The sequence below is a fragment of the Vespa velutina genome, chromosome 7, assembly GCF_912470025.1.
Source record: "Vespa velutina chromosome 7, iVesVel2.1, whole genome shotgun sequence".
Lineage (NCBI taxonomy): Eukaryota > Metazoa > Arthropoda > Insecta > Hymenoptera > Vespidae > Vespa > Vespa velutina.
In genome coordinates this window covers 8,559,162-8,581,661 of record NC_062194.1, presented here as the reverse complement: position 1 = coordinate 8,581,661, position 22,500 = coordinate 8,559,162, and the positions used below count along the sequence as shown (strand labels likewise).

The 22,500-nt window shown below is 31.8% G+C and overlaps 1 protein-coding gene across 2 annotated transcripts in view; it reads left to right on the top strand.

Moving 5' to 3' along the window:
* LOC124950500 (cytoplasmic polyadenylation element-binding protein 2) overlaps window positions 1-22,500 on the top strand; it is a 125,590-nt gene that overhangs the window by 61,520 nt on the left and 41,570 nt on the right. For both annotated transcript variants that reach the window (XM_047497280.1, XM_047497279.1), the window contains one exon: window positions 15,211-15,261. In XM_047497280.1, the coding sequence (XP_047353236.1) occupies window positions 15,211-15,261 (51 nt within the window). The remainder of the gene's footprint in view (window positions 1-15,210; window positions 15,262-22,500) is intronic.

Sequence of the window (22,500 nt, the reverse complement as noted above, 5' to 3'; positions counted from 1 at the left end):
TGTAAAAATATAAAGAAAAAAAAAAAAACAAAAAGAAGAAGAAAAAATCGACGGCACTTGTTACGTAAAAAACGAAAGTTAAATATTCATAATAAACAACGTTGAAATAAAAATATAAACAAAGTTTTGATTATGTATCATTAATTTGTTATCTACCATATATATATGTATATATATATGTATATATATATATATATATATATATATATATATGGACGAAGACTTTGATGATGAGATAATATAATTGCACGAAATGAGCATTATTTTCTCATCAATTATCGTCGTAAAAAAAATTAGAAAATGTGGAGCCGTCCTACTCATTTGAATGAAAAAAAAAAAAAAAAAAAAAAAAAAAGGAAGAAAGAAAAAAAAGAAGAAGAAAAGAAAAAAGAAAACAAAAAAGAAATCTCGTTCGTCTTCGACATGTTACTATAATCGTAATCAGGAAGAAAAAGTTGTTGGAGATACGAGAAAGACGTCTCTTTCTCTCTCTCTCTCTCTCTCTCACTCTGTGTGAAAAGGAAGGGAGGGAGCGAGGGACAAAGAACAGTCTCGGTACAGAAATTGCTGCAGATCATCCAAGAGGGTACTACTCGTTCTCTCCGGCTAGCATCTGTCGCTAGACTAGCGTGCGCATGGGCGCTCGCGCGCTCACGAACGCTATTGCGCTATTACTATAGTTAGAACGCACGGTTTTCAAGCACATGTCGGCCTTCGTTTGTCATCATGACATTTTACTGTATTCACGCGAGCCGTAAGAAGCATTCGCGGGATATGTCACGGTATTTAAATACGAATTCTAGACCTTTTGCGTTTATTCTCGTCACTTCCACGTGATTATTTCCTCCTCCCTCTCCATCTCTCTCTCTCTCTCTCCCTCTCTCTATCTCTCTCTCTCTCTTCCATATTTCACTCATTTTCTTTTCTTTCTCTTTTGTCTCTTTTTTCTTTTTCTTTTTCTTTTTTTTTTTCTTTTTTTTTCTTTTCACCTTTATCTCGCACACCTTTATGCCTCTTAATTAAATATATCTTGGCTCGAAATTTATTTCATTGTTTATATTGTATACAGTGGATTGTAAAAATATCATTTAGTCGTCTTTTTAAACCGTATTACTTTATCTAAAATAATAAAAGGAGTGAAAAGTTAAAAAAAGGAGAGGAAAATAAAATGGAGGTGCTCATTTTGCAAGGATGTAAAATAAAAAATTAGTCCTTTAAATATTCTTCTATTATGAGTTTTTACGACAAAATCGATTTTATACATTTTTTTTATATCTGATTGTCTTGCAGACATACTACAAATATTATCATTATATCGACCAATCATTATTATATCGTAAAAGTCGACATTCCACCTTTGGATAAACGTAAGTCGTTTAATTTATAAATGGTTCGTACGTTCATACGATAAAAATAATTTTTATTCATTTTTTACATACACACACACATACACACACACACACACACACCACACATACACACATATACATACTTTATATAGCACACTAATTTCTCCATATCCATCTTAAAATTCAATGTACACACTTTGCCAGTCTACAAAATATAATTCGATTTCGAAATGTGTCAAAAGAATTTTATATACACAGACGTACACACATATATATATTTTATATAGCCCATTAATTTCCCCATATCCATATAAAAATTCAATGTACACACTTTGTCAGTAGTTACACAAAATGTTATTCGATTTCGAAATGTATGAAGAAGATTTTTATGTATCATTATACATTATATTCCTTCAACATTGTTTGTATTGTTGTTTAATATTTTTTCTTTTCTTCTTTTTTTTTTTTTTTTTCTTTATAGAAACGTCACATATTTGATTCATAATATTTTACACATCGTCATCGTTATTAATCGACCTTCTCGTTACTGTTTCTTTAGTTAGAGATTGTAATGGTTAATCTTTATCGAATAATGGCCATTCAAATATTAACTAATTATGTATATCTGTAAATTTTCAAACATTTCTTATTGCTAGTTCTTCGATGTTTCATTAAGGAAAGTTTAATTTATGTTTTCATAAAGGAATATATAAGATCTGTATTCGTGTATGAATTTCGCGTTATCGATTAGATATAAAGAAATAGAAAAAGTTGCTGTTTGATTAAATATTTCTTTTTTTTATGAATGAAATATCAGAGCTACTGAAAAATATTTCTTTATACCTTTTTCTTTCTTTTTCTGTTTCTCTTTTTTCTTCTTCTTCTTCTTCTTCTTCTTTTTTAAGACGTTTCGAAGAAAAGCTTGACTAACTCGATAATAATTTATTATTTTCCTTTTCTGATAAACGATATATCGATCAATTCGTATTGATCGATTTGTTCTTTATTTTTTTGGTTTTTTTTCTTTTATACGAAATAGGAGCGAATTAGATGTTTCTCGCGAGTTTCACGACGCTTGCCGCATGATTTAGCGTTTAACCGTTTTCGGTAGCTCGAGTTCTCGATACGATGATAGAAAGAGAAGGAAGGAGTTGCGAGCGATGATCTTTGATCCTTTTTATCCGATCGTCGACTACCGTTTCGACACGAACGGAGATTCATTGCGGTCGCTTACTGGCGCCTTCGTTATTAATGGACTGCCAATGGTTTCTCATCTTTTTCCTTCTCTCTCTCTCTCTCTCTTTCTTTCTCTCTCTCCTCATCTTTCTCTCTCTCTCTCTCTCTTGTTTTCTCTCTCATTTTCTCTCTCTTTATCTTACTTATCGTTAGAATCACATAAGCGAGAAAGCACTTTCACGATTGTTCTTTTCGATAGGATCATCGTGTAGATAAATGATAATAATCGTGATCATTAACACGAAAAAAAAAATCGAAAATTCAACATAATAAGGGTCATGGGTCAAAGAAAAGGATTAGAAAGACGGATGTAATTTATTATTTCTTTTTTATTGTAATTGAAATATTTATTGATTCACATATATATATATATATATATATATATATATATATATATAAGTACCAATTATTAATGATGATCATAATTTCTAGCTTAAAAAATAGTGGAAAGGATTTCGATTCTACAAAATAAATTAATTCTTTTTAAGCCGTTAAAGAGACAGTGAACGTGGGCGTATGAAATTTATGTCGATCAAAAATATAGTAGTAGGAATAAAGACAGGAAATTTTTATAAATGAATGAATTATAAAAAAACGAATTAAAAAGTATAATGTTTTCTTTAATAGAAGGTAGAAACGAAACGCGTGCGCGCGTATGTATGCGTGTTAATTATTTATTCTTTTATCGTGAAAAGTTATAATTATAAGTTCATATTTTCCCGTTTAACAAGTTATAATAATTACATCTTTGACAATTATCATGCAAGAAACAAAAAATCTAATATCAGTCATATTTACTTATTTCGTTAACAATCGTTAATAAACAAAGTAAAAATATTTTTGATGAATCGTTTGAAAAGAAAAGAAAGAAAGAATAGAAAAAGAAAAAGAAAAATTTTTTAAAGTCAGAATTTCGTATAAAAATACTCATCGTCAGTTTTTTAGATTCTCATTGACAGTGTTAAAAGAAACATGTATGACGTTCGTGAAACGGACGTAATCGACTCGTACGAAATTAGGTTGACGCTATATGCGTCGAAGATGTCTCGTTTTAAAAGTTTCGAGAATTTCTCTCTCTCTCTCTCTCTCTGTCTCTCTCTTGAAAGTCGCACTCTCACACGAACAATTCTATGAGAGGTACGACGATGAAGTCGTTCGTCTTCATGGGGGTCGTCCAGGTTTTAAGATCTCGCGACCTTAACTCGACGCATAAGTCCTGTTTCTCACGACTTACGAAAGCTTTGTATAGTTTCGAGAGTTAAGCAAACGAGTATGTGAGTTAGTTGTTAAGTATTATACGTATGTATGTATTCTCTCTTACGTTGAAAGAAAAAATAAAAAGAAAAATAGAAAGAGAGAAAGAGAGAAAAGAATTATAGGAAATAGAGAATGAGGTTGAAGGTAGATAAAGGCAGAAAAAAAAAGAGTATAAAAGATCTTTAAAACTCAGTGATACTGTTGATCGGTTACTTCCTTGCTTATTTGCTTGCTTGCTTATTTGCTTGCATGGTCAATTTCTCTTACGAGATAACGGATTTCCCTTCGAATGGAGGTGAGTCTCGTTCGTCGTTCGTATCTGTCAGTTGGGTCTTCTATACTCGCCTAAACTTTCGTCGCGAACCTTTGTTAAACTTTAATGGAAATCGTTTGATATCAAACGAGGTATGTACATATATCTCTTTCTCGGTACATGTAAGTACTTAGTTATTTCATTTCGTTTTGTTTCTTTTTTTCTTTTCCTTTTTGTTTCTTTCTTTTTTTTTCTCTCTATTTATTACTTGTCAGAAATATGAAAGTGACTAAGTTGATAAGTCGTGAGGTCAATCTGATATTAACTTTTTATTTTTTTTCATTTTTGTTTTTATTTTCTTTTGTTTTTTATTCTTCTCATTTTTTTATTTCTTCAATAACAATATAAACAAAAATTATTTATTAGATCAATCGTAATTTAGGCAGTTTACAAGTCAAATCGATTATATTCCAGTTTTTGAATTTGTTTCAATTTAAATGTCAAACATCGAGTGTCACTCAATAAACTCTCACTTTTTATATTCATAATAAATTTTCCTAATATTTCCGTTATTCAATATCATTGAATGACAACATTATTTGACCATCGAATCAAAAATAATTTATTTCAGAAGCCAATCTGATTAACTCCGTATTAATACAATTCAAACACAGCAGCAAAACCTTATATACAATGTTAATTTGAATTTATATTTTTTGAATTTATATTTTATAGACAATTTTAAAAAGCAATTTATATCATTTTATCACATTTCTCCACTTTTTGTTTTATGAAGTTAATTTGAGAAGTGAGCGACCCATTTAATGAAGAATTATAATAAAAAATTTTGGATCATATATAACGTATGACGGTAGATCGTGATTTTTATACACTTACAATTTTCATTTCTTTCCTTTTTTTTTCTTTTTTCTTTTTTCTTTTTTTGTTTTTTTTTTTTTTTGTACTTTTTCCATTGATGGAACAGCAACTATACAACTGTGGATTTATATTGTTCATTTAGTTTTATTATTACACAGTCAAGTGTATATATAAATTTCGAAGAAATTCTTTCGATCCTTTCAAGATTTGCTTCCCCCTCGGTGACGAGTAACGTTGTTACTGGCTGTTCCGGAAGCTCATAAAGCCCAAAGTCGAGGAGTATTTTCTTTCCTGAGATGATTCTTGGGTATTCGGATAGACGAATGGATGGGAAAAAAGAGAAAGAGAAAGAGAAAAAAAAAGAGAGAGAAGGAACGAAAGAAAGAAAGAAAGAAAGAAAGAAAGAAAGTCGGATATAATATTATGCGATCCGACAACGAATCAGGAAAGACGATCCTTCGGGGTTATCTTCACTTCGAGAACGAGATTGACCGAAAGAGATATACGCTAGCTCTTTTCGAGATTATGCTTTCGAGAACCCGATGAATTTATTCTTTTCTCTCTCTCTCTCTCTCTCTCTCTCTCTCTCTCTCTCTCTCCCTCCCTCTCTCTCTTTTTCTCTCATTGTCTGTCTATCTCTATGCCTCTCTCTTTCTTTCTTTCTCTCTCTCTCCCTCCCTCTCTTTCTTTCTTTCTTTCTTTTTTTTTTTTTTGAAAAAAGATTACGTCTTTGCATCTTCGGCCTTTTCAGAAGAAGATCCATGAGATTTCTCTTTTGATCGCATAGCTTGATCGAAGGCACGTCGATCATGACGTCTCAACGTCAATCTTAACTCTAATCACGAAACGTGTTTTGCTTAAGGAACGATACCATCGTTATGAATGCAAATAATACAAAAGAATATTATTAAATAAAAAGTGAAATTTTTTAATCGTAAATACATACCTTGATAAAAATCGATTATATCAATTCGTTACGATATTAGGTTATTGATGATATTATTTATCAGAATTGATATCTCGGTAATTATATATCAATGAACATATTATAAGATTTAACGTTTATTTCAAACGAATTTTCTTCATTTCTTGTATTATAACTTCGTCCGATCGATTCGAACATATCGAATCGAAAATTTACATAGGTTATTGAACAACATGGACGACAACATAGAACGAAATATATACGAAACAATATTCTACTTTTGAGATTTTACCAAGATTATACCATAGTTTGGCTCGTAGCCTCGTAAGAAAAAAAGGAAAGAAAAAATTCGCGAATTTACGATCGTGACGTGAGGTATAGAATTTCGTTCGTTCTATGTTATTTCTCTTTAAGTCGAAGAGAAATAACTGGGAGAACAATTCGTTCGATTTTAGTATCCCAATAAGAGATAAGAAAATGTAAAAAGTTGAGTGAGAAAGAGAGAGAAAAAAAAGAAAGAAAGAAAGAAAAAAAGAAAGAAAGAAAGAAAGAAAGAAAGAAAGAAAGAAGGAGATCGTCTCGTTCTCGTTTCGGCTCGTAAAACGAATCGAATCGAGTGAGTTGGTAGCAACGGAACAACGTACCAGCTAAGTCTTTTGTACAGATCGATCTTTTGAAAGTGAGGGAGGATTGCTCGTAAATTCACAGAGATATCAGAGAAACGTCGTCGTCGTTGTGGTCGTTGTCGTCGTTGTCGTTGTAAAGAGAGAAGGGTTGTTGCGATTCTCTGATTCTCTCGTGAGACTTCCGCGTTCGAAATGTCTCGCGATCGTTTGCTGCTCGAAGAATAAGAACTCGATTCGCGGTGGCTTCGTTTACACGTTGTTTTAAAGAGAGACAGAGGAGACAGAGATAAAGATAAAGAGAGAGAGAGAGAGAGAGAGAGAGAGAGAGAGAGAGAGAGAGAAAGAGAGAAAGAAGGAGGACGAGTTCCAAGTATCAAAGATTCGCCGACGAGATCCTCTCGAGGCCCATTAGTCGGTTCTCGTTAAGCTCCATGCTGGAAAGCGACCCGGTAGAAAAGCCGCCTTATGTTAGAATACTTCTTCGTATCTCCCTCCCCTTCCCCTTCTTTCACGTCTTACTTTCTTCTTTCTCATCCCTTCTCATCGTTTTTCAGCCAGGCGTTCTTCTAAAGAAGAACGGACCAAGTACATGCTATGTATACTTACTTGCCAACTTAGGTACTTACATATGTATGTATATATTACTACTATATGTAACGTTCACCACTACCACTAACTCTTAACTCTTCTTCTTAGCTCTTCTATCTCCTTTTCTATTTACAATTTCGAGTTCGCGTGTCATTCGCGAGTTACTGGTTTAATTCGCGTTTACGTTAAACCCCCCCACTCATCTCTCTCCTCTTTTTCAACCTCTTCGGGACACGATTCATTCTAAGTTGCTCGCGATTTTTATCGGGATGAATTACGTTAGTGTCGAACACTAGGTAGGTAGGTACTACTTAGGCACTTAGGTAATTACTTACTTACATGTCGCGAATCTTTCGATCGGATTTTTTTCTTTCTTTTTTTTCTTTTTCTTTTTCCTTTGCATGCTTTTATACAAGCACTTCGGTTAACTTCTTCGGATTTATTTTGTCTTCAGGATTTACTATTAAATAGATAATCAACGACGTTAACTTTACTTTCGAATATCGTATTTAGTTTTATTTAGATCGATTTATCATATGAATATTTCAAAAACGATATGTACGATACAATCGAAGAATTTTACTTTTATGCTTTTTTTTCTTGTTCTTTATTTGCTTATCTAAATAAATTGAATTAAATTCTATGGTTATAAATAATTTTTAATTACGGATCTAAATTATCTGAGACAGATTTATATAAAGATTTAGAGAAATTTAAGGTGTTTAGATAAACGGATATAATAATCTTAGATAGATTCTACTCTTAAGTATCATGGTTGTATACCAACTAGTTAAGTAGCTGATATAGAAACGTGTCTGTGTAATTGATTGCAAACATAACACAGACATGAACTACGAGGGATTAACGATCCGTTATGCATATCGTATTTTCGATCATTTCGTTTCCCTCGAAATCGTCATTAATTCGTTGACACGCGCGAACGATCTGTACAGTCGAGGAAATAGAAAGTCTCTCGAAGGTAAACCGAGTTGTAAATTACAAAGACCTGTTAACCACTCCAGATGTTTTATTATATATATATATATAAAATATGTATGTATTTATATATATATATATATATATATATATATATATATATATATATACATATAGGTATATATTTCCATCAGCAGTAAAGAGCGCAAAAAATTATAAAGAAGTTTTTTATTTGACGAGAAAGAGGAGAGAGAAAGCGTTCGGAAGCATTCGGAAGCGTTCGAACGACTCGAAGTCGCGAAGTTCGCTGGGCCACCTTGGCAAAAAGTCAAATCGTTATGGTTTCGTGATCTCGGATGTATTTTTACTGATTCATGATAATTATAATAATAATAATATTAAGGGGTAACCTAATGGTATTGTCTATATAGATAATACTGAAGTTCGAAATGGTTTTTAAACGATTCCACTAGCCATCGGAGAAAAACGATTCACTTAAGTATTTATTCGAATCGCTTTCTATGAAAGGTAATCGATTCGCTCGATAAAATTTATTATGAATACTTCGAAATTTATATATATATATATATATATATATATATATATATATATCTCGATCGATCGATCGATCGATCGATTGTTCGTTTATTCCTTCTAAATTGTCACTTTTTGAACAATACGATAAACTTATATTTTTCCAAATGGCTCCTTATCATCGTTATAGCCGACAATCTTAACTTACGATAAGAACGAATGAAATATTTGCTGTCCGTCTTGATTCATATTTCTTTTCAAGAACAAGAAACGACGAATTACTTATTTATATTTTGAATGAAAAAAATTGGTCTTGAAGTGAAGCATATCCTATCTCAGGTATTTTATCTTTTTGTTGTAGGTATATACAACCGATTGTAATCGTTCGTTACGAAACACTCTTCAAATACTTATATATATATATATATATATATATATATATATATATATATATATATATATATATGTATATAAACACTTATTGAAATAACATATATGTATTTTGATGACATCAATAGTTTTGTCGTTATCTTCTTCTTCTTTATATTTTTATTATTATCGTTTGAATTTTTATTATTGAAGAAACTCTAAAAGAAGCAAGCATGAAAGTTCAAAGATTTTTCACGCGAGCGAATATGCAGAGGAAAAGAAAATTATGAGCAACCAAGTCCCGTTTCAACAGTTCAGTTCCGCCTTAGCAAAAGGGTTAAAGGCATTGAACAAATTATTATCATCTTTTATTTTATCTTTCCTTTTTCTATTTTCGTTATTTCCGAGATATGAATGTAAGATATTTGTTCGATGAATATCTTCCTTTTACGTAATTGTCAATGTTATATACACAAGTTTCATTACAAAAATATGTATTTTTGCGACCCATTAATTTCTTTTCCTTTGCTGTTTCTTTTTCTTATTTTGTTTTTTTTCTTTTTTTATTTTGTATTTTATCTTTCTTTCCTTTTTGTTTCATCAACTCGTAAATTCTACATAGACTCACTTGCGCAAGAGGCCGGTCAGGAAAGCGCGTCGGTCACCAAACGAGCAGAATCGAAGACATTTGGCAACTCAAGGAGAAAGCAGCTAACCAAATGCAATTATTTTTTGTTCTCTCTCTTTCGTTCATTTCTTTCTTTCTTTTCTTTTCATTTTTTATTATACTTTTCCTATTTTTCTATTTCATTTCCTCATTTTCGTCCTACTCTAATCTACACTTCTAATTTCGAATTTTATTAAGCGTAATTCAAAAGAAAAAAAAGAAAAGAAAAAATCATTTGTATATTTTTATTTGTCATTTTAAATCGTCTTGTATCTTGTCGTTCGTAAAAGAATATTACAAGTTCGTAAGATAAGCGAAACTCGTTACATTAAAACGTTTCGCGTCTTTCTCGCGTGTCGAACTCGAGTTTGAACAAACGATTTCTGAGGAGGATAACGTTATGTTCTATGTAAGTATGTGCGTGTGTAATGTACTATGCGTCTGTATCCGTGTGTATCTATGTGCATGCTTGGAAGAAAGCATAGTAGTAGCCGGTATTTCGATTCGGTGTCGATTACACAAGCGAAAAAGAACTACGTGTCGTATGAAGAAAGTTTAAACGTCCTATCCCGATTGAGCGATCATACGTAGAGATCATTCTGCATCATCTCTGTTTACTGAGTACCGCCCTACCCGTCTACCTGTTAACTATTTATTTCTTTATTTTCTGTAATATGATAGTTACGAGTATACTATGAAATAACGTCATTTTGCGATGACATTTAAATATTTATGAGTTGGGGAAGGATGGGTGGGAGAAAAAGATGGACGGACGGGGACGGATAAACGATTTAAATCAAATAGAATTGAATTTTTTTTTATTTCTTATTCTTAAATGCTTGACGAAAAAAACGTTAAATAAATAAATCAATAAATAAATATATAAATAGATAAATAATAATCGTTTGCATCAAACGACGAAAAAGCTTTAGACGGTTCACCTATTACACTACTGTATTTAAAAAAATTGTTACGATTCAAACGATACATTTTTCTTCTTTTTTTCTTCCCTTTTTTTTTTTAATATATAACATCTTCATGGGAATAAGAGAATAAAAGCTTAAGACGATAAAATCATCGAAAGCGAGGTAACCATGAACGGCAAAGTAAATTCTCTCGGTACTGAGCATCCGTGAATCAACCTTTAAAGAGCATCCCGCGGTTTCGTAAAATGTGAAAACGTTAAGAAGGTGCAGAAGAAGAAGCAGAAGAGGAAAAAGAAGAAGAAATAGAAGAAATGGAAGAAATAGGAGAAAAAGAAGAAAAAGAAGAAAAAGAAGCTACCACATGGCTCTTTCCCCAACCTTTCTCTCGTGCTGCTCTTTCATTTCTATCTCCTCCTCCTCCTCCTCCTCCTCCTCCTCCTACTCCTACTCCTGCTCTTCCTACTCTTACTCCTCCTTCTCAACCTCACGCAAAACGCGCAATCGGTCTGGTGAAACGTCCTATTCTCTTCTTTTTCTCTCTCTCTCTCTCTCTCTCTCCCTCTCTTTCTCTCTCTTTCTTCCTCTTTCTCTCTCTTTCTCTCTCTCTTTCTTCCCGTTCCCTTCTTTTCTTTAAACATTTTTGTGAAATAGGATTTTGCGGCTAGTAGCCTTGCGAAAGAAATAGAATCGTCGGATTTTCGGCGTTCCCGCGAACTCAATCGTTTTACGTCTAATTTACATAGTTTCATCGAAAAACGGGACTAGTCTTAGGTGTCCTACTACGAGGGAATTATTTGAAAAAAAAAAAGAAAAGAAAAGGAAAAACAGAGAAAAGAAGAAAGAAAACACAATGCGAAATGGACTGGGCTATCGAGATAAGGTAACCGGTTTTATAATTCTAGGGAGACTCGACGATGTTGAGCAATATTGAGAAGGGAGAGAAGAAAAAAATACAAAAAGAAAGATAAAAAAGGAAAGAGAGAGAGAGAGAGAGACGAGTAAAGAAGATAAGAAGATAAAAGAAATTATACTGTATGAAGAAAAAGAGAGAGAGAGAGAGAGAGAGAGAAACAATTTTCATATGTATATATGTATTTACCATTTACGATTCTAGAACAGAATAATTTTCCATCGAATTTATTGGCTAATAATTGATATAAACAAAAGCGAAGTGTATCTTGTCTATACAAGATTGTTATTATAAAAAAATATAATAAAAAGAAATATAAAAGAAGAGATCCGAGAAAGGTTAAGAAAGATAGGAGATAAAAAGGAAAAGGAAAATAGAGTAGAACGAATTCGTAGAAAGTCCATTACTACGAGTTGTTGTCGTCATCATCGTCCTCGTCGTCGTAGTTGTAGTCATAGTCATAGTCGTCCTCGTCGTCGTTCACTCTCTCATCACAAACGGAGCGTTAAATAATTGTTGAAACGTTTCTACAAGTCCGTTCCTCTTAGATTGCCCGTTACGTTCACTTCTTTCGCATGCTCCATTGATATTAGTAATTATGCGTTACGCTAATTAATCTCTCTCTCTCTCTCTCTCTCTCTCTCTCTCTTTCAATCTTCCTATCTATCTATCTATTTATCTATCTATTTGTCTCTGTCTCCAATATGGATAACAAACGGTACATTTAGCGAACGTTTATCTTATCGTAGTCAACGTAAACAGGAACAGATGCTTCAAGAGAAGAAGAGAGAGAGAGAGAGAGAGAGAGAGAAAGAGGAAGAAAAAAAGAAAGAGAGAGAGGGAGAGAGAGAAAGACTACGATGTCTTTAGACAAGACGTCAAACGCAGCTCTTACTAATTAGACATACGTTTAATGAAAGTCTTCGCCCTCGTCATTAGTACATACATATATATATATATATATAGATATATATATATATAGATATATGTATATATATATACAATATATATATGTATATGTATATATATATATGCGATATATATATATATATATGTTTAAGTATATATTATACATAATGTTATGTATATATATATATATATGTTTATGTATATATATATATATATATATGTTTATATTATCAACGCATCTATATGCGTATACATATACATCGATCAGGGACTCTCGCTTTGCTTTTAGAGCGAGGAAGAAAGAGGATACTAAAAATGAAAAAAGAGGGAAAAAGAAACCGAAGGAAAGCGTCCCCGATCGTGACGTTGATGTTGATGACGATGACGACGATGATGAATAAGTGAGAGAGAAAGAGGAAGAGAAAGAAAAAAAGGAAAGAGAAGTTTAGTAGTGGGAGAAAGCGGAAGGGCGGTGACTGACAGACCAGTAGATACGTGGACTTTAAAACTTGCTTCTTAATGTTAATGTTTACATGTGCATAGTCATCGGGACTAGTAAGCGTGCATGAGCGCACGAACGAACGTAGAACGTAAAGAGGCCTTCTAAGTTCAGAGGTTATCCCCGTCATGAGAATAATGCTCGATTCGCGACGTGTTCTCTAACTTGCAACTTCAATTCAACTTCGACAGACATAAAAGTCATCGATAAAAGAACATTCAAATCTTCTTTTAGCCAGATTTGTGAATCCTTTTTTTTTAACGTTCTTCTTTCTTTCTTTCTTTCTTTCTCTTTTTTCTCTTTGTTTTTTTTTTTTTACATCATATAAAGAAGAAGTAAAGAAAATCACCCACAATTTTGTTGATTTTCCTTATAATTTTATTTGTAAATTATTTAATATAGGAATCGATTCGTCATGGAAAAATCTACAAGGAAAATATTCGAATCCTTGATGACTTTTCCAAGTAAATGTCAATGACTTTTGAAACGTTACTTTTTTTTCTTTTATTTCTCATTACTGCGAATCTTTATTTTCTATCTTCGTTAAAAACAAAGTCGACAGTATTAGATAATAGTTGTTGGTTTTAGTTAAAAAAAAAAAAAAAATAACAACTGTGAAAGAATGAAATCTAATGGGAGAAACTATTATCCTTTAGAAAAAAAAAACCTATTATATCGCAATTATTATATCGGACGAGAATCAACTTATCTTTTTCTAAGATATTTTTCTTTTTTATTATCAATACATACATAAACACATGCATACGCATGTACGTACACGTTTATAAAAATAGAGACCGCGTGTATTAAAAAGATTTATAAGACGAGTATCTACAAACCAGAGTGAAATTAATTAATAAAAAACGTTGAGTATTCATTCGTTATCATTGTTATTGTCGTACCTGTTGTTTTTTGCACATATATACACATTCAAACACACACGCAGACATATTATACAGTCTAATGATTTCGCAAGAGAAAATAGATGCAGCATCGGCGAAATGGCTGTTACACTATGTAATTCCTGGTGTAAACTACCATGCGACTCTTTGTCGTTTTTCTTTCTCTCTCTCTCTTTCTCTCTCTCCTTCTCTTTCTTTTTCTCTTTCTCTCTTTCACTCTTTCTCTTTCACTCCAGGATTTATACTTGAAGTCATTGCGAGCTCCTGAAAGTACGCTCTGCATACTTTAATTATAATTAACAAATTAATTTAACATAATTTCGCGCGGCTCGTTTCGAGCTTGCGACGACGCCATTACGCGATAATTAGCAACACTAAGATTCCCACAATGCTCATACGATTATTCGTGTGCGTCTGTGTGTGTATGTTTGTGCGTGCGTATGCGTGTACATGTGTCTATGCTTGTGTGTATAGACGTGTTCGTGCACATCTTAATGAAACCATTTTTTTTTTATATCTTTATTTACGCTGCTACTTATTAGGTCAGTATTTTTAAACATTTGATCAGTATTTTAAATAAATACATAATATTTATAACCAAAAAGAAAAATAATACATAATACGAGCGACGCTAATTAATTTATTTGTACTGATCAAAATGTCCCATTTATATTAAGAATTTATTTTATGAAATACTTTTATTGTTAATTAATGAAAATATTGATCGAAGAAAGTGTTTTTTCTTTTTTTAATCGTATCCACCCACTTCATCGATCATTCGTACGGACATGTAAAAAATGTCCGAAGGAGAGTATCTTTATCTCTTTTCTCTTTCTCTCTTTACAAAACATTGACTGCTCCCCGTAAGTGATCACGCTATTTTAGCTCTCCAGTTTCTTCGCTCTGTTTTTTTTTTTTTTTTTTTTTTTACGTTAAACACACCGATTATTATTAATTCGATACTCAACGGTTGTCAGCACTTTGCGAGCCACTTTAAATGCTATCTAATAAATGACGTAAATTACGACCGAACAAATCGAACTCGTGTGATCACTTCTTTTTTCTTTTTTTGTTTTTTACGAAGTTCAACTAAAACTTCACGTTTATTTATATTCAAAAATGTGTTAGGAATCATTGTAAACAAATTAAAAGTCTCATCTATTCGATATAAAAATTAAAACGATGTTCTTTCGATTCGTCAAATTTCTTTTTTATTTTATGTAAAATGATGATTATAATAATAATAATAATAATAATAATAATATATTAATATGATTATAACAAATAATATATTATTATTATTATTATTATTATTATTATTATTATTATAATATATATAATATAGCACATGAAAATTTATAATGTGATTATATAGCATAGAAAAATTATAACTCACGAAGATATTTTTTTACTAATCTCATTATTTTTTTTTTCTTCTGTTACAGGATTCATAAACTGCAATGCCAACACGCTACAGTCGCTCGCGCAGTTACACGGTGAGTGAAAACCGCTTGTTATTCGATTTCCTCCTTCCCTTCCGTTTTCCACCATCCATTTTCACTCCGACACAAGCGTGGTTATGACAGTGGCGTGTGGGACACCGGGCACGAACGTTGAACGTCTTAAGGGCCACGCCACAAGGAAGAACCACTACCTGTAGTTAATTAATATTTATAGTTACGTAATAACTTCTACGTAAGAAAGATATCTCGCGCGTGACAATCCAAGAAACTCGATCCTCCTTATTCCCTGTACCGTTCACTTCCTTCTTGAGTAGATTAATAGGCGGAAAATACGAATCAATGTCGAATTATAAATTTCATACGATACGGAAAATCGTTTGGCAAAGAAAAAAGAGTTTCTTTCATTCTTTCGTCGATCTGTAATACATTACTTTTTTCTTTTTTTTTTTTCTTCTTTTGTTATTTTTCTTTTGTCTAGTTTCGAATAATTAGAATGAGTTTTAACATGGTAACATTATCAAAAAAAAAAAAAAAATAATGAGGAAAAAGAATCATCACTAAAGAAGACAAACAACGCCGTTGATATTTACTCAAGGAGCTAATCTTTTAATTAAAAAAAAAAAAAAAAAAAAAAAAAAAAAAAAACAATATCCTACATTCGATCAAAGATTGATTAAACATCACGTAACTATTAATTTTTAAGTCAATTCAGTATAAAATTCATTTTAGATATGAATGAGTATAGTTGAAAAAACAAAGAAAAGCGTCATTTCCATTAAAATAGTTTGAATTTAAACATAATGATTTATTGAGGAATATCTATATAATACTACATAATATATATTTGTTATATAATACATACATACATACATATATATATATATATATATATATGAAATATAATATATACATATATTTTTTTTATGAAAATACTGAAAACTAAAAAAAAAAACGTAGTTTCGTATCATCTTATGAAAAAAAAAAAAAAAAAAAAAAAAAAGAATGAAAAAAAGAAAGATAGCAACGATTCTGTCCCTACAATAATATCATTTTATTCGAATCGTCTCCACTTTCACGAATCGCTACAAATTCGTGGAGACGGCCCTATTGTCGATGGAATTTCACTGGTACGAACGAAAAAAAGAATCCCTGCGAATTCTTTCGTGGACCCGCTGCCAGAAAGAAGGTACGCAAGGAGAATTTTCAATTTCTTTCTTTGTCTCCTCTGTCTTTCTTCTTTCCTTTCTGTAGTAACCGAAAGGAAAAGAGAGAGAGAGAGAGAGAGAGATAGACAGATAGATAGAGAGAAAGAGAGAGAGAGAGAGAAAAAGAGAGAGAAGGTGGAACCGTACGCGTTACCTGAAATTACGTGAGCATGCATGGAATCGGTACGTGTGACAGACATGCACGAGGCACTACGCTGATGGGAGGACACGATCGTGTGCAGGAATCAAGGCAGCGTGAAATGCACGCGCATGTACCGGAGGCCTCTTTCGTAATGCTGGTTCCTCTATAGAATTAAAATCGAGGGGATAGCTCTCGTGAACGCAAAAAAGAGAAATAGAAAATTTCGTGACGTCGACGTCTAACAACAAAATTTTCCATTCAAATTTTTATATACTTTATTATTATTATTATTATTATTATTATTATTATTATTATTATTATTATTATTATTATTATTATTATTATTATTATTCTTTTTATTTTCCTCTCTCTTTCCCTCTCTAAAAAAAAATAAAATTTCAATTTTCTTTAAAAAATATTTACCATTCAAAATACCGCTTATATTTATGGATATTATCTCGAATATGTGTGTATGTATGTATGTGTGTATAAGTTTGTGCGTATTTGTACACACATTGTTAAACTTCAAGGCCCCTGTCGAGATGCGGGTGAAATGTTACGTTCGCTCGTCCAATAATCGCTTTGGTAACTAGCGCGAATTAGCAAACATATACCCGCTAACGATCATTCGAGGCCTTTGACCTTTGCCCGTTGCGTTAAGCTCGCAAATTATATTACAATGTTGTTAAAATCGTATATACCGGTACGGTCGTATGATCACAAAATTATGGCTATGCATCACCTTATCGCATCTACAGATCGTACAACATTATCGATTAGGATGAAATATCGATCTAACGTTCGGTAACGTGTGACAATAAACCCTTCAATCATCGTATTAATTATATGCGCGATGTTCCATGTGACTGACATGGAAAGATATTTCTTTTTTTTTTGTTTTTGTTTTTTCTGCTTTGTTCTGTTTCCGGTTTTTCAAGTTTCGCTTAAACAACAAATTATCATATTTACATATTGGGTTAATGCAAAAGTTTTTAAACGAAAAATTGAAGAAAAATTTTATTATAAAATTTTTAATAAAAATAGTGAATCAAATTTTTCTTCAATTTTTGTATAAAAAGTAGAAAGATCTCCCACCAACATTTATATACAATTGTTTCACAGTTAACCTTTGTGCTTTGTGAAAAATAAAAAAAAATATATATATATAAAAAAAGAACAAATAGAAACGTCGGAAAAGGGAATATAACAAAAATAAATAGAACGATTTTCCAAGAATTATTTTACCTCATTTTTTTTTCTATATATATATATATATATAAAATATTATATATATATATATATATATTTCTTTTTCCTGACAGATTCATGAATCTAACACGAACGATAGGCCGCATTTGCATATATCTATATATTCGAACGTCGAGCCGCTGTCCAGTTCCCTCAACCTCTGCGATCTATAGTTCTCCACTTCCTTTTCTCTCTCTCTCTCTCTCTCTCTCTCTCTCTCTCTCTCTCTCTCTCTCTCTCTCTCTTTCTCTTTCTCTTTCTCATGTTTTTTTTTATCCCTGGAAAAACGATAGATATGCATAGAGCACAAGGCCACGAGAAACACAAGTTAAGCGTTGCATATTCAATGAATGCAGATTTCGGTGAGAGGCCACACCCGGTGAAACAATACATTAATTAGCCAACCTTTTGCGGTATCGGTAGGGGATGTCTAGGGCTAAAGGGCTCACTCGCACTCTTATTTTCTCTCTCTTTCCCTCTTATTCTCTCTCTCTCTCTCTCTCTCTCTCTCTCTCTCTCTCTCTTTGAATACGACAAAGAGAGATGGAGAAAGAGATGGATAGACGGTCTTACATCGTTTTACGTAGTCTCGCAATATAACTTCCTCTTCCTACACTGGAGCCTCAGCATCTGCTCCATAAATCCGGACATCGTTCAATATTTATAGAGGCTCTGGGCTTCCTTGCTTACTTTTAATCTCCACCAGTGCTTTCTCTCTCTCTTTATCTGTTTGTCTGTCTCCTTTTCACTTTCTTTCTCCCTTTCTCTTTCTCTCTCTCTCTCTCTCTCTCTCTCTCTCTCTCTCTTTATCCTTCTCTTTCTCTATTAACCAGGTGTGTTCTTTCTCGAGTCGAATGGATAGGCAAAGATCTATCTCTGACTCTTGAGCTGTGAAAAAGTCGAAGTTCGTCTGATCTTTCCTTAAATTTCAGTTAGGTCAAATAAATCTAAGAATAATATGAGATTTTCATTTTAGAAAATAACGGGAGGAAAAAAGATTTTCTTTGTACAGATAAAAATCTAATATTCTAATAATTAGTATTATCTGTTCCTCTCTCTCTCTCTCTCCTCTCTCTCTCTCTCTCTTACTCTTTTCCTTTTTTTTCTTTATCTCGTACAACCAAGAACGTAGATTAGCAAGAACAGAATAATCGTAGAGTGCGATTACAAAGGGAAAGAGAGTCAGTCCAGGAGAGTAAAAACTATGTAATCTTCTTCTCCGTTTGTTATTGTAAAATTAACGAAGTAGGTACATAGGTACCTACGTTCTTTACTCGTTGCAAGCGAACTCTCGAGTCGACTCATTGTTTCACGACGAGAAGCTAATTCGCGAAGGAAGATTACGGTACTTTGCCTTCTTGATTAGAATGTCCGTGTCACGATTTGAAAAAAGAGGAACAAATGAAAAAAAAAAAAAAGAAAAGGAAAAGAATTAAAAGAAAAAACGAGACAAGACGAGACGAAGAAGAATGAGAGAATGTGAGTGTGTGAGAGGAGAGAAGGAGAAAGAGAGAGAGAGAGACGGAGAGAGAGAGAGAGAGAGAAAGAAAGAGAGAGAGAGAGAGATTTAACATATCTCTTGGATCGTTAATTTCATATTTCTTGACTTTTCACGTTCCCTGATCGATTCGAGCAATCAAGCTGGCGTTGAACATCGAAGCCAAGGCGCTAAGATTTCCTTGTCCCACATTTCTTTATTCTTCGATCCTTGACAAAGTTTCTATTCTTCCTCGTAGATTCCTTGACTACGGAATGTTCGTGTTTTATCGCGATATTTTTCTTGTTTATTTCTTCTTTTCCTTTTTTTTTCCAAATTACGACAAAAACGATAAATGGGACGATGACAGGAAGATCATTGGTTTTTTTTTTTTTTTTTTTTATAGAGAGATTTCGAGATCTTCTACTTTATTCTAAAAGTCGCTGTATACACGTTGCTCTTTATTAAAGTAAAGGATAAACGAAAGTTTAAGACAGAAAAAGAAAAGAAAGAGAGAAAGAAAGAGAAAAAACAACTATTCCGCGAAATATAAAATTTCTTAATCCAGTTTCGTTCACTCTGAACGTATTACTTTCTATCTACTTATCTATTTATATATATATATATATATATATATATATTTTTTTTTTTTTATATTATATCTGTTAAAACATTTTTTTCATTGGTATGACAGTCACCGGAATGACTGTCACTGAGTTTTCCGTCACACAATTTATCTTTTATTTACGCCACAACGATCACCGGTGAGTGACGGGCAAATAAATATGTTGCACATCATGTTTTTGTGTAATTTAATACTGTAATTCAATAAAATATTCTAGAATTTTATTTTATTTTATTTTTATTTTATTTTATTATTTTTTTTTTTTTTTTTTTTTTTTAATATAATACAAATTTAACTGGCGTGTGCGAAAAATCTGTTAAAATTTAACGATGTAAACGTTTGAGATTGGTTAAAAGATCCATAAGATCTATATATATCAATATACAAATCTATAAAATGAATATGATTTCTTTTTTACACGATATGATAAAAAATTATGATAAAAAATTTACGAAACGATCGCATTTTTTTTGTTTTCTATTTTTTTTTTCTTTCTTATAACTGCTACAAAGAAAAAGAAGAGAATTTTTTATTGAAAAATTCGGAATACTTTGATTAATTTTAAAAATCGTTATTCGATATATTTCAAAATCTATATATATATATATATATATATATATATATATATATATATATATATATATATATAATATATATATGTGTGTGTGACTAACCATAAGCTTTCCAGTTGGACAATCAGGTATCGCACAAAGCATTATGTATTTATTTCTTCCTGACATTAAATTTGCGTTAGGGCATGAGCTCTCGTCTTTAAGCACGGCTTGGTACGGCACGTAGTAAAATGGCGTAATAATCATATCCTACCTTTATCTTTTATTTCGCCTTTTTCATACATAGGTATATAAGTAAATAAATAAGTAAACAAGTAAACAAGTAAGTAAGTAAGTAAGTAAGTAAGTAAATAAATACGTTAGGTACGATCTCAAAAGTCGTTCGTTTGACGTAATCTAGCGGAAGTGAATATTGAAAGAGAGAAGAACGAAGCGCAAATCCGAAGGACGTCGATCGTAAGAAAAGATAACACGAAGACACCTTATCATTAACTCTTATCTTATTTCGCGATACTATTATGCGTTTTATGTACCGCCCTCGCTATCGCAGTTAGCATTATAATAAATTCTCGGTGTTTCGATGCTTAGCCTTGTGTTAGCATCTTCATAATTTATCGTTGCTTGTTAGGTTTATGAAATATATAGATTGGAAAGGAAGTTTCGTTATCTTCCATATTGAATAGACTACATGAGATCGGTGCTATTCATGTTTGGTTTAACGAAGAATATTTACGATGTTAAACGAAAGGAACTTTTAATATTTTCAAATTTTTTAAGACACGTTAATTTTCTAATTCAATTTTCTAATCTTTTAAATTGTTTTTTTTTTTTTTTTTTAATGTAAATGTCAAAGTAAAAATAATATTTTATAACGTTTTCGTTATGGTAATTCGTAATACATGTGTAAGTAATTTGAATTATTTTTTCTTTTTTTTTTCTTACAGGAAAAAAATTTTATACAATTCTTTTATTTACAGCAATCATTACAAATTATTGCCGCATCTCGTCGAACGTTAATTATCGCGACGCTATTCCCAGAATATCTCTAATTATTGTCATTCAAGTTCCCTTCTCCCTTCGAGATACAGAAGAAGCGTATTCTTTCTGCCAATTAAATCAACAGTTATTATGTGGGCACGTATCATGCAATTAAAAGTAATCACTTTGTGTCTTTTATTCGACTTCGTGCGACACGATTTACCACGTTGAACCATTTCTTTTTCTTTTTTTTTTTTTTCTTTTCTTTTCTTTTTTTTTTCTTTTTTCTTTTTTTTCCCTCACTTGCGAATAAGCTTTATGAGGCACTTTAACCTCGTATTATGATGCATTTAAACTATAAATTTTAAATAAACTCTTAAAGGTCGTAAAGTAAAAAAAAAAATATCATTCGTAGTTTATTTACTAGCTATCGTAAATTATAATTTTCTCTTTTCACGTATACACATATATATATATATATATTATATACATTGATACGTATATAAGTACTTATAATACAATGATAAGTTAGATCTATTGAATAAAGTTATATTCCTATTGAATAACTTTTTACTATACTTATGTATATTAATAAATATAATTTCAACAATATTAGGTACATATAATATTAACAACATCTATTAAATCATTGATTTACTATTAACAACTTATTTACGTCGTCAATTAAATTCTAACGAATGTAAGCAGTATAAGAATTTAATAGTTATTTTATTTCACTTCAAAAAACGAACGAAACTTTTTTCGATAGATCTAATACATACACTTACACATACACACACACACAACCAACACATTCCAATACATATGTACATACATACATACATGCACACACACACACACATGTGCACACGTACACACACACACACACACAGATATATATATACTTTGCAAATCAAGATTTACGAACATTCGACGAGCCAAGAAAAACCAGCAACCATCCTATTTATCTCGATTGGCAAAGTTAGCGTTGTTCCTCCAGAAGTCGTACTTGTTAAGCAACAACG